General features: G+C 42.3%; 1 protein-coding gene across 13 annotated transcripts in view; it reads left to right on the forward strand.

Annotated features, from left to right (window-relative positions):
• Positions 1-11,289, forward strand: part of Kalrn (kalirin RhoGEF kinase) — a 597,009-nt gene extending 585,720 nt beyond the window's left edge. For all 13 annotated transcript variants that reach the window (XM_013114480.3, XM_040750870.1, XM_013114482.3 and 10 more), the window contains 3 exons: positions 744-944; positions 3,481-3,619; positions 4,397-11,289. In XM_013114480.3, coding sequence (XP_012969934.1) covers positions 744-944; positions 3,481-3,619; positions 4,397-4,942 — 886 coding nt within the window. In that variant the 3' untranslated portion in view covers positions 4,943-11,289. The remainder of the gene's footprint in view (positions 1-743; positions 945-3,480; positions 3,620-4,396) is intronic.
• Positions 11,290-11,950: the final 661 nt, after the last annotated feature.

The raw sequence follows: 11,950 nt of genomic DNA on the forward strand, positions 1-11,950 counted from the left end.
TATATCTTCAGACAGCAGATGCCATTGAGCCAAACCACTGGTCCCAGAAGGAAAGGTCTCTCTTTTTGTTTCAAATGTATTTGTTTTTATTTCGTATTTTATGAGTATAGTTAAGTGTCTGTGTGTATGTGCCTGCACCACATGTGTGCCTGGTGACTGAAAAGTCCAGAAGAGGGTTCAGATACCTTGGAACCAGATGCTGGAAATCCAACCCAGATCCTAACCTCTGAACTATCACTCCAATCCCAGAAAGATTTCTAATACTGCTTGATAGCTCTTCTTCAAAATGCTTTGGACCAGAAGTGTTTTGCACTAAGGGTTTTGGGGAATGTGTACATTTATACAATGAGATGTCTTGAGGATGGGACCCAAGTCTAAAAAAATCATCCATATTTCATGCACACCTTAGCCTGGAAGTAATTTTTTGTGCTATGTCTAGTGTACCAGCATTTTGACTGTCACTTATGTGAAATCAGATATGGAACTTCCCATAGTGATCTCGTGTCTACACTCAAAAGGTGTCAGATTTTAGGGCATTTTGGATTTTGGATTTTTGGATTAGGGACGTTCAATCTGTAAAATGTTACTGTCTCAGCAATTCCAGTGAGCACATGCACATGTGTACACACACATACACATGCACACACACACACACACACACACACACACCCTAACATATTCTGGTAAGTGATACCCTGCTGACTGATGAACCTTGGAAAACCTTTTCTTCTTTTGTCTTGAAGAGGCCGTTTCTCTATTGTAAAGAAGTGCATTCACAAAGCTACCCGTAAAGATGTTGCTGTGAAATTTGTGAGCAAAAAAATGAAGAAGAAGGAGCAGGCTGCCCACGAGGCTGCCCTGCTGCAGCACCTGCAGCACCCCCAGTATGTCACTCTCCATGACACCTACGAGTCCCCCACGTCCTACATCCTGATTTTGGAACTGTGAGTACAGGGGTCAGATCTCTAGTGTGGTCCTCACCTGCTTGGGTCATCCATTGCCTGCAATTAATGGACTAGAGTCACATTTTGCACCATGTTTTATGGTTTACAAAGTGCATGAGCCATATGCACTTTCACCTCCTGTTTTATATAAATGTAGATCTCATTCTACAGACTAGAAAATCAAGGATAGAGAAGGTCTTAATGCTAGCTCTACAAGAGTACAGATGGGAAAAAAATGGGCCTTGAACCCACGTCTCCTCACACCACACTTCCTTATTTTTCTAAGTTTTATTTCATTGTTCATATTTATCAGGTACAGTGTTTCATCTCATATATACATATATATATACATATATGTATACTGTATGATCATCAAATAAGGATATTAACATACCTATCACCTTAAACATCCATCATTTCTTTGTGACAAAACATTAAAAAATTCTTCTCTAGCTATTTGAAATACATGAACAGTTCATATTGCTAACTATAGTCATCGTACTATAGACTAGATCACCAGAATTTGTTTTTCTTCCCTAAAAGTAATCTGTACTCTTCTCACTTTCATTTTCATTTTCCTGCTGTTGTATACTCTCAGGCTTGGCCGGCATTTAAGAAGGGTTTACTGGTTCAAGGCTGGTTGACAGGAGTGGAGTTGAAATGAGAGGAGCTTGCCCATCCATCAATAACCGTAGCACCCCCAACCTACTACCCTATTCTTTCAGGGTGGAATTTTTCCTCCAAGACATTCCAGGAGTAGCAGATTATCTAGATAATAAGTGTAGAAAGACACAGATCTTATCCTTTGAGGCCATAAGTCCAGGGCATAAGACCAAGAGATAAATACTGCTTTAAATATGGCATGGGAAATACTAGGAACCATACATTAAACAGAGCTTTAAGAACGTACAACAGTGCTTTGCTGGATGTGAATGTAAGGGAAGATGTGTGGGAAGCAAGACCTATAAGCTCTACCTATAGGTCTCCTGTAGCGGTCAATAGAGATTTCTGATGGCACTCTCCTCCTCCAGGCAATGGAGATTTTGATTCCCTGGTCTAGGAAGGATGCAGACTGGGGAATAGCTCCAAGATGGGTGGGGTGGCTGGTGCTTTGTGGGCTTGGAGCAGTATTGTTGTAAATGCTCTCCCTTATTTGCTCCAAGTATCTCTGGGAGTTGAATGTAGTGGCCCCAGTACCAATCTTCTCTGCTCTGTCCTCTCCTACCTTATACCTAGTAGGTCAGAGGGAGGTAGAGACCCTTCCAGGGCCTCCACCCTTTTCTTCTGTCAAGGCAGTAGAAGAGTCTCCTAGCAAGGAACAAACTAGAGGAGAAAATGAAGACGATCATGCCAGTTTCAGCTGTGGTTGAAAGTTATTTGTACCCTGGATTACACTCCTTGACATGAGCATTTCCTGAGATGTATCTCAGACGACAACTCACTGCATCTGAAAGAGTTTGATCACTACTTGTTACAAAGGGACACAGGGAGCCTAGAAATAGCTACTGCTTACTCAGTACTCTCTTAGTTACTTCTCTACTGCTGTCAGGAGACACCATGACAAAGGCAGTATACAGAAGGAGTTTACTGGGGGGCTTTCAGAGGGTCAGAGTCCATGACCATCATGGTGGGGAACATGGCGCCAGGCACGGTGCTGGAGCAGAAGCTGAGAACTCACATCTTGATTCGCACACACAAGGCAGAGAACTAGCTAGTGACACACCTCCTCCAACAAGGCCACACCTCCTGATCCTTCCCAAACACTTCTACCAACTGCGGACCAAGTACTCAAACATATGAGCCTAAGGGAGCCATTCTCATTCAGTCACCACAAGCACTTTCTTACAGTATCAATTATGTCTTACTTCCTCATAGCCTTGCCTGGCTCTTACACAAGGCTGGCAAAAAAAAAAAAAAGATCTTATTTTGTTGTTGATGTCACTGTTGTCACTGTCCTGCTGCCATTCCCACTTTAAAACTGGATGTGCTTCAGGGAAGCCAAAACAAGAAAGGGTTTAAAGATAACCTGCAGCCACCATCTGGCAAGTGGCAGAACCAGAAACCAAATCTGCATATGGCTAACTCCACTTATCACATTGCCAGTCAGTCTTTAAAATTTGGCAAGCTGCCAAGAAAGGTGAAGGAGTCAAGAAGAGACCAAACATGACAAGATGAAGCCTATCCTACTTCACATGTCTCTCATCTAAAAGTGTTAAGAGTGAAATCACTTTTAACACATAAGGCTGACTGTAAGCACCCAACATCCCCCCCAACCTAACCTTAAAGCCAGACTAGGCCTTGAAGTCAACAAAACAGTGTTCCCTAAGCGAGGTTCTAAGGATTTCTGGTGGAGCTTAACATGTTTGTAACTCAATTCGCTCTAGTTCTGAATGTGGTACTCACTTTGGGCTCTGAAATGTGTGTGTTGCAATACAATCTTCATGCATAAGAGACACCTTAGAGCTTTTAAGCTTTACACAGGGGTCATTTCTCTGCTTCTCCCCAAACACCCTTTCTCCCCACTCCTTGCTTTCAGGATGGACGATGGCCGACTCTTGGACTACCTTATGAATCATGATGAGCTGATGGAAGAAAAAGTAGCTTTCTATATCCGAGACATCACGGAAGCTCTGCAGTACCTTCACAACTGCAGAGTGGCACACTTAGACATAAAGGTAATGCAAAACCAGCACCTGTGCCAACAGACAGTAGCCTAACTTACCAGCTATCGCCTTGAGGAGTGTACATTTGTATGTCTTTTTTCGGATGGGGTGGCATCAGAGGTTTCGAGATAGGGTTTCTCTGTGTAGCCCTGGCTGTCCTGAAACTCACTCTGTAGACCAGGCTGGCCTCAAACTCAGAGATCCCACTGCCTCTGCCTCCTAAGTGCTGGGATTAAAGGTGTCCACCACCACTGCCCAGAAAATTTTTATTTTTAATGAAAAGCTTCTGTTTTCTTAAAAGGCTATTTATTTTCTTGATTCATTATAAAAGCAAAGGTTGGATAAGAAGGCATGCTATTCTGGAATAGGTGTGTGACTTAGAGGCAGAACACCTAGTTAGCATGCATAAGGCCCTGAGTTGGATTCTTAACACCAGGGTGGAGAAGCATAAGCTAGGTACAGTGGCCTACACCTTTAAGCTCAGCAGTCAGGAGGCAGAGACAGTAGGATCGCCATAAGTTCCAGGCTAGCCAGAAGTACACAGTTAGCACTGTACCCCTCCCACAAAGGCACAATTCTCAATACCAAACAACTTACCTAAAGGACCACCTAAACTCAGAGTTCAGTGAGTTCAATGCCAGACTTTGAAAACTCCTTTGCCTTTGCACAGGGAATATTGAAGAAGGATATTGAAGAATAACAAAACCATGTTTAGCTAACAGATGGCAGCTGGTAGTCAACAAAGACCTGATCTTGCCTCTTTTTTCCCACCTTCCTGGTTCCCTGTAGCCTGAAAACTTGCTCATTGACCTCCGGATCCCAGTGCCTCGAGTGAAGCTCATCGACTTGGAAGACGCTGTCCAGATCTCAGGCCACTTCCACATCCACCATCTGCTGGGGAACCCTGAGTTTGCTGCCCCAGAAGTGATCCAAGGCATCCCCGTCTCCCTGGGCACAGACATCTGGAGCATCGGGGTCCTGACGTATGTCATGCTTAGTGGGGTCTCCCCGTTCTTAGATGAGAGCAAAGAGGAGACCTGTATCAACGTTTGTAGGGTGGACTTCAGCTTCCCCCATGAATACTTCTGTGGTGTGAGCAATGCTGCCAGGGATTTCATCAATGTAATCTTACAGGAAGACTTCCGGAGGCGGCCCACAGCGGCCACGTGCCTGCAGCATCCCTGGCTGCAGCCCCACAATGGCAGCTACTCCAAGATCCCCTTGGATACCTCCCGCCTGGCCTGCTTCATAGAACGCCGCAAGCACCAGAATGATGTGCGGCCCATTCCCAATGTCAAGAGTTATATTGTCAATAGGGTGAACCAAGGGACCTAGCCATCCCCCAACCCCCGAGGTTTCACATAGAAGTGTGGTGTGAACCAAAGCAAGACTGAAAATGTCTGTAAATAACTCTGTTCATCATTTCACTCCATGCGGTTCTCTGGATTGAGAGGTGGTCCTCTTAAACCTAGTCTGTGGTTACGCAGGGTTGGAGCGGCATAAACGTGACCCCATTCCCGGGAGCATTCCAGAAGGTCATGCTGAAGAGATAAAGATGCAGAGTTGCAGGAAATATTAAAAGAAAGGGCAAGACTGAAAAGATAAAAAGTTAATTGTATATTCCAAACTGAGTGGTGAAGTGGGCAAACGGTCTACCCACTGTGAGGAGTATAATAGGTTTCTGACTCCTTTGGAAATTTAAGCTAAAAGTTCTATTTAACAGAGATGTCAACTATTCTGTTTTAGATGGTTTAGATATAGTTTCTTAACAGGATAATATACACATACAGTATAATAGATCCCATTCAGGTTTCAGAGTTTTATAATATAGAGTTCTATATGAAATCAATCATAAGTAACTTTGAGTGCTCCCGTTAAGACAGTAATTTATTTACCGAAGCATTGCATTATTTTGACTAAGCACAATTAGATGACGAGTTTTTTAGAGCATTTTATAAATCTTGTATAGAAATCTTTTATCAGAACCTGTGTATTAAGAGAAAGTAATGTGACCCTTTTGCGCTCTGTGAATGAGATATATATTTTCCCTCCATCATGGGTTGTTTGAGTAAGGTAGGTTCTGATTATCAAAGGTTCCCCCTGAACTCACTGACAGCTCAGAGTTCCTCCTGTGGGAAAGCCAGGAAATAAGTCCAAATCTAGTAAGAGTTGGGGGTTGTTTTATGTCCACACCAGGCCTGACGTCGGTAAATGATTATCAGGAGTGCACACAAAAGGGTACATAGAAACTTTTCCTACAGTCCCTGTGAACAACACAGCCACTCTTTCTGGTTTCATGGCTGTAGAATACAGTTTCCAGAAAGCTAGCTTGCTTTATTCCTAACCCCTCATGAAGCTTCAGGGTGCTTACCAAAAGGAGGCAGCCATATAAGCCTTTTAAAGGCTACCCTAAGTCCTTCCTGAAGCCATGGAGCAAAGTCTGATCCATTCCTCTAAGACAGCATGGGTTTTTAACTGGGATAGCAATACCTATCACCATGCAGCCACTGATTCTCTGGACTAGAAAGACAAACTGTATTCCAAGACCAATGCTGCTTTCTCCATACAAGATAACTAACTGCCCGGTGCCCCCTGGAGGGAAAACAAATTAACCAGGGCATTTCATTGGTTTTGGGAGGTTTTGATTTTTGTTTTTTTCTGTTGGGGCGGGTGTGTTTGTACATGATCCATCCTTTGTTTTCTAGGGTGTGTTTTTAAAAATGTCTTTATGCAAATAACATTCTAAAACTATAAGTCAAGTGTCTATGTAAATTAGGCTTCATGTCATCATGTCTCTCTTGCTAGTGGGATTGAGAAAATTGAAATTATGTAGTACAAAGTGCAATCAGAGAATTTGGGGAGGGAAAATAAGCTGCAAAATCATTTTAACTATTTAAAGAAGAAATGATGGGAACAGTCTGAACTTTAATGTGTAAAGTCACGTATTTCCATGGTGGAAATGCAGAATTAAAATACTCATTATTTTCCCACCCACCCCCATTGGTTTCAAAGTCAAATTACTCGTTAGTAACCCTCCATCTCATCTCATCCAAGATTATAGAGTAATAAATTAGTAGAAAGTAAAAGCAATAAGATTAGATAGCACCTAGTATTTTGGGGATTAACCAAATATGTGGAAACCGACTCTGACTGTATAGTTTCCTTGTCTTCGGGTTGCCCTGGGTCATTGAGCCTCACTCCCTCAGAGTTTGCTAACCCTCCACATTCTTCACTTAAACCATGGTGTATACACACACATATAAAACCACATGATACCATATTTAAAACATGGTTACTAAACATGCTTACTAAAGTTTTTTTTCTAGTAAACGTGTCTTTATTATGAAATGTAGCATGAAGGAGGATGGCCTGGGCCCAGAGGGCTTCTTATGGGGTAAAGTACAGGCTCTGAGGACTCCAAAGACTCAGAAAGTGACATGACCAGATCTGTTCTGTCCATGAGGGCTGCCTTGAAAGAAGGGCCTCTTGAGCGGTCTTAAAAGTGTTTTGACTGGCTGAGTTTCTGTTAGGGAGGAAAAGAGCCTCGGACAGTGACGTCCAGATGTCACAGGAGGGCCATATTGAACATGTGTTGTGAGGTGACAGAATGCTAAGCAGAGCCAAAGTTCTCACAGCCATGTTTGTGTCAAGGTTGGGGTGATCTAGATGTGGGGCTGCATGGATTCGTGCCAAGTACACAGAGAAGTCAGGAAAGGATAGAAGAAGGGAAAGTAATGAGGTTGTCTTAACGGCAGCCCCAGTACAACTGTTAGAGTAGTGCAAGCTTCAGAGAGGGCCCATGAGAAAGGGGACACATTTTCTGTAGTTTGATGACTGAAATGAACAGGGAGGCCCCTATCTGCAAACGCACCTGGTCCTTCCAACAGGCAGCCAGATGGTCTTGACTCAAGAAATCTCCCTAGCAAGCTGGGAATTAGGAGCAATCCCATTCATTGACGGGGCTGGGAAACGTAGTTTGGAGTGCAGTTGTGCTCCACAGTGGCCAGAGAAGAAGAAGCAGGGCCACTCGCCTGCACCTGCTTTCACTGGGAGATTTATCACTAGGAGAGAAGAGGGGAGAGGAGAGAGACTCTCCCACCCCTGATACCATCCCAGTCGTCCGCACTGCAGTGGACTGCCAGCTAGCCCCAGGACAACAGTGCCCAGCAAGGTCGCAGGCGTCTTGTTTGGCATGTATTCATTGTTTTGACCTCTTTTGTTTTGTACTAAAAGGGTGGGGTACAGAGCAATGGAAAAGATCAGGGCCAACCCATGATCCTGGATGAGAAATCTAATGAATTTTTACCCCTTTTACATTTGTTTCAAACGAAACAGATTTCTCTCCACTTAAAACTGAATGTGGTAAAAACTGTTAAGAACAACATCGTAACGCTGGATGTGTCCTTCAGGTCTCTCCCAACCACAAGCAACCTAAGTGGGGGTGGAGGAGGCAGAGGGGAAAACTGGCCTCACAAAGCCTTTATAAATAGTAGTGCCTTTCAGACGGGAGGTGGGGAGTGAAGTTCAATTGCATTTAGATTTGCCGATACTGCAGTATTTTTTTTCCTTAGGTTTAAGATATCTTTTAAATGAAAACAACTGAATGTAGGACGGGACCAGGCATTTCGGGTATTGATCTCAGCTATTCCAAATTCATTCTTTCTGGTTTCTGCCCCATGTCCCCATTGATAAAATGGAATTTGGGGAGATGGAGAGAGAACATTAATCCCTTAAGAATGTTTAGGAAAACGTCCTGGTTGACACACCTACAAAATATTTTTGATTTCCTTAAAGTGCTACACACTGCCAGTGCTAGAATTTTATTGACAATGACTTTGAACATTCCAGTTTCCCACGGTTATATCTTTGGATGCCATTTACAAACTTAAGAGGCTAAATGTTGTAAATTGCTTTTCACTGGAAGTTCCAGGTGCTCCTTGTCTGCAATGTTATTTGGCCTCAGCTTTTAATTTCCACCCTGGTCTATAGAAAAGGGTTAGGAGAGCTGACAAGGTTCAGAAGCTGTTTTCTCTGGTATTTCTTATGGCAGACATGAGAGTCTGATGCCTTCCAAGATAGACAGCCATTCCCTTCTTTTCCCAAGCTATGTGCTCTGGGGAAAACTGAACAAAGAAGAATCCAAACAGTTACTCTCCTCACTGGGAGGACAGATGTGAGAATAAACACCCTCCCATGTCACAATTCATTTGAGTCTCACAAGAGTCTGCTTGAAAAGGCAAGTGGTATGCATGGGAGTTGGGGGGTGGGCAGAGATGAACTGGACAGAGAGCTTGGGCTCTGGTCTTTCAAGACTAGTCTTCTCTTTGCCCCAAATCTCCATGCCTGGGAGCCACTCACTACTACTTTTTTTTCTTGCCTATCTGGAAGAACATGGAAATTTATATCTGCGAGAACATGAGGGAGAAAATATTATCTAATGTAAACAGTGGTTATTTCTGTGTTAATTGAAGCTCTCTCCTCCATACCTGATAGAGGGGAAATCCATCGAACACAAAGGGTCTCTGTAGTAGACAAAGTACCCACTCATCACATCCTAGGATAGCCCATGAATTGTCCTGGATGAGTTTTGAGGAATGTAGACCATACTCCTTTCTTGCCTGGATAACATTCCAATGGAGTCTGAGTTAGACAAACATACATAAGCTTTCAACAGATTTATTTGTAAAAAGCACCTCATGATTTTTCTTTGTTATTTAAAATCTAAACACCTTTAGGGGAGGAATTTTTAGTCCCAGAATAGACTAAAGGAAAAGCTCACCAACAGAAAAGAAGGTACTAGGATAACAGTTACTTTCTGAAAACTGAAAGGCTCTCATTGTCTCATTCATTCTAAAGAGCTCAAAAGGGCTGAAATTTGTCCAGAGACTTAGACGTTTTGGTAGGAAATGTTTTTCATGAAAAATGTATATGAAAACAGAAATAGTATATGGTCATATTTTTTATGAAAGACGTTTTCCCTTATTTTTTTTAAATATAAGTTGAAGTTATAGGAGAATACAGTCATTCTACTACAGTGCTTTAATCTGTAAGTGATTTTAATTAAAAGCCTAAAATTAACACTCCCACAGCTATTGTCTTTTCCTATCAGCCTGTTTGCTAAGAAATTCCAAACTGTGGTCAGATTTATCCAAATGACCAACCTAACAGTTTAGTCAGATAAACCTCTTTCAGTGAAAGGGGAAGAGCAAGAAAATGTGCAAATAGCAAGTCTTGGAATTCCTGAGCATAATTTAACCAAGTCAGTTTGCCAGTCCAGGGATAAGAGTTGCATCAATTCCCCACCTCCATCAAAAACTAAGTCCAAATTCTGGAGTCCCTGGAGACCGTTACTGTGACCTCAAAGACTGTGGCTATGAACCTGAAGTTAACAAAGCATTTGTCTTCTCCTACTAACTGAAGCCATATCTATCACCTTTGTATTTGATTTCGTTTGTTTGTTTTAGCCCTGGTGCTTTTACTTCTGTGTCTGCCAAACTTCAGATCACTCTGTGGGGAAGTAACTAAAAACTGGAAGAGGGACAAACAGAGAGACTGAAAAACTAAACACACCCTTGAGAATGCTATTTATTCAGAGAACAATGGCAATGGCAACTGAGGGCAAACTGTTGGAAAATATGGATATATGTACATCTGTACATGTATATAGTGTATCATATGTATGTATATGTTATTGCTCATATGCAGAAATCTATCCATTTGCAGGCAGCCCAGGTGGGTCAGTTTTTCTACTGGAAAACCATTTAGGACTATTCAAAACCATTAGGGATAATACAATGAGAATTCTATTCACATGGGAATTAATTTGGTGTCTTTTGAAGTCCACATGGCCAAACAAACAAATTATGAAACACATTGGGACCATTGTTTATGTGACTCTGTTTCCTCGGAAGTCTACATTTGTATTCTTTTGTGTGTGTGATTTGTTTTTGTTGTTGTTTTGTTTTTGTTGTTTTGAGACAGGGTCCCTCTGTGTAGTCCTGGTTGACCTGGAACTCACTCTATAGACCAGGCTGGATAGAGATCTGCCTGCCTCTGCCTTCCAAGTGCTGAGATTAAAGGCATGTGCCATCACGCCTGGCCTACATTTGAATTTTAATATCTGATTTGTAAACTGTGCCCACACTTTTTGGTTTTGGGTGATCCCCTCCCCTAAAGTCTTTTGAGAATTTTGGTGGGCTCCTCTGGCCATTCAGATAAAAGGCCTTATCCATAAGTGGACAGGTTTCCCCATAGGGACCATTACACATATACATATAAATACATACTTCCATCAGGCTTGTAACAATTGATTCAAAATCACTCCACAGTATTGGTAAATAGCTCTATATTTTCAAGGTGCAGAAGAATTCCACAGCCTTAATTATTTCAGTGTCTTGCTGGTCTGCCTTAAGTGTATCTTCTGGGGTTTTGGGTTTTGGTTGTTTTATTATTTTAAATTTCCCTGCAGTTGTTCATTTTGTATGCACACAATGTTGTTTTGTAAAGGTAGGTTGTAAATATTTTATTTGTAAGTCAGAATCACTCATGTGTAATGTTGTAAAGTGCCGACCTGCTGTCTTGTTATTATTACTGCAGTAAATGTTATAAGTTGTGGATGAAGTTTCAAAAAGTACATTTCACATGTTATGCATTCCTATAAATATAATATACTGAAGATACTATTTTTAGTTGTCTCCCACCTTAAAAATGTTATAACATTTATTTGTGTGTGTGTGCGTGTGTGTGTGGTGTTTGAGCCACAGTGTGTATGTAAGAAGACAACCTGTAGGAGCTGATTCTTTCCACCATGTGGGTGGATCCCTTAGGTTGAACTTAGGTCATCAGGCTTGGTAGCAAGTCCCTACACCCACTTAGCCATCTCACTGGCCCTTGCCTTTTATTTTTCTCTAACTAAACCTCCTGTTCTTCTCTCCCCACCCCCATGAGTAATTTTTTCCTCTCTTCCTCCCAAATATTGGAAAGCTTCTGGCAAGCTTTAAAAAATGTCCCATTAGTGGAGCAGAAAGATGGCCCAGCAGGTAAGAGCGCCAATGCCAAGCCTGAGGACCTAAGTTTGATCCACAGGACTGCGCAGTAAAAGGCGAGAATTGGCTCCAGCTGGATCTCACAGGTTTCTGCATACTGGTAGGAGTCCAGTCTTCTGGGAGAACCTTTACAGGCAGGATCAATCTTTCAAAGACTCCAGGTGCCCCCCAGGTGGGAATGAGGTGGCTCTATAGTTCCCTGTCAATTAGCAGCATCCAGAGATGAAAGTTGTTTTGATTTGGCAATAAGAGCAACATGTCTTAACATTTGGACTCATCAAAGCTTTATTGCCTTTAC

This window comes from Mesocricetus auratus, unplaced genomic scaffold, assembly GCF_017639785.1.
Source record: "Mesocricetus auratus isolate SY011 unplaced genomic scaffold, BCM_Maur_2.0 Super-Scaffold_100008, whole genome shotgun sequence".
NCBI lineage: Eukaryota > Metazoa > Chordata > Mammalia > Rodentia > Cricetidae > Mesocricetus > Mesocricetus auratus.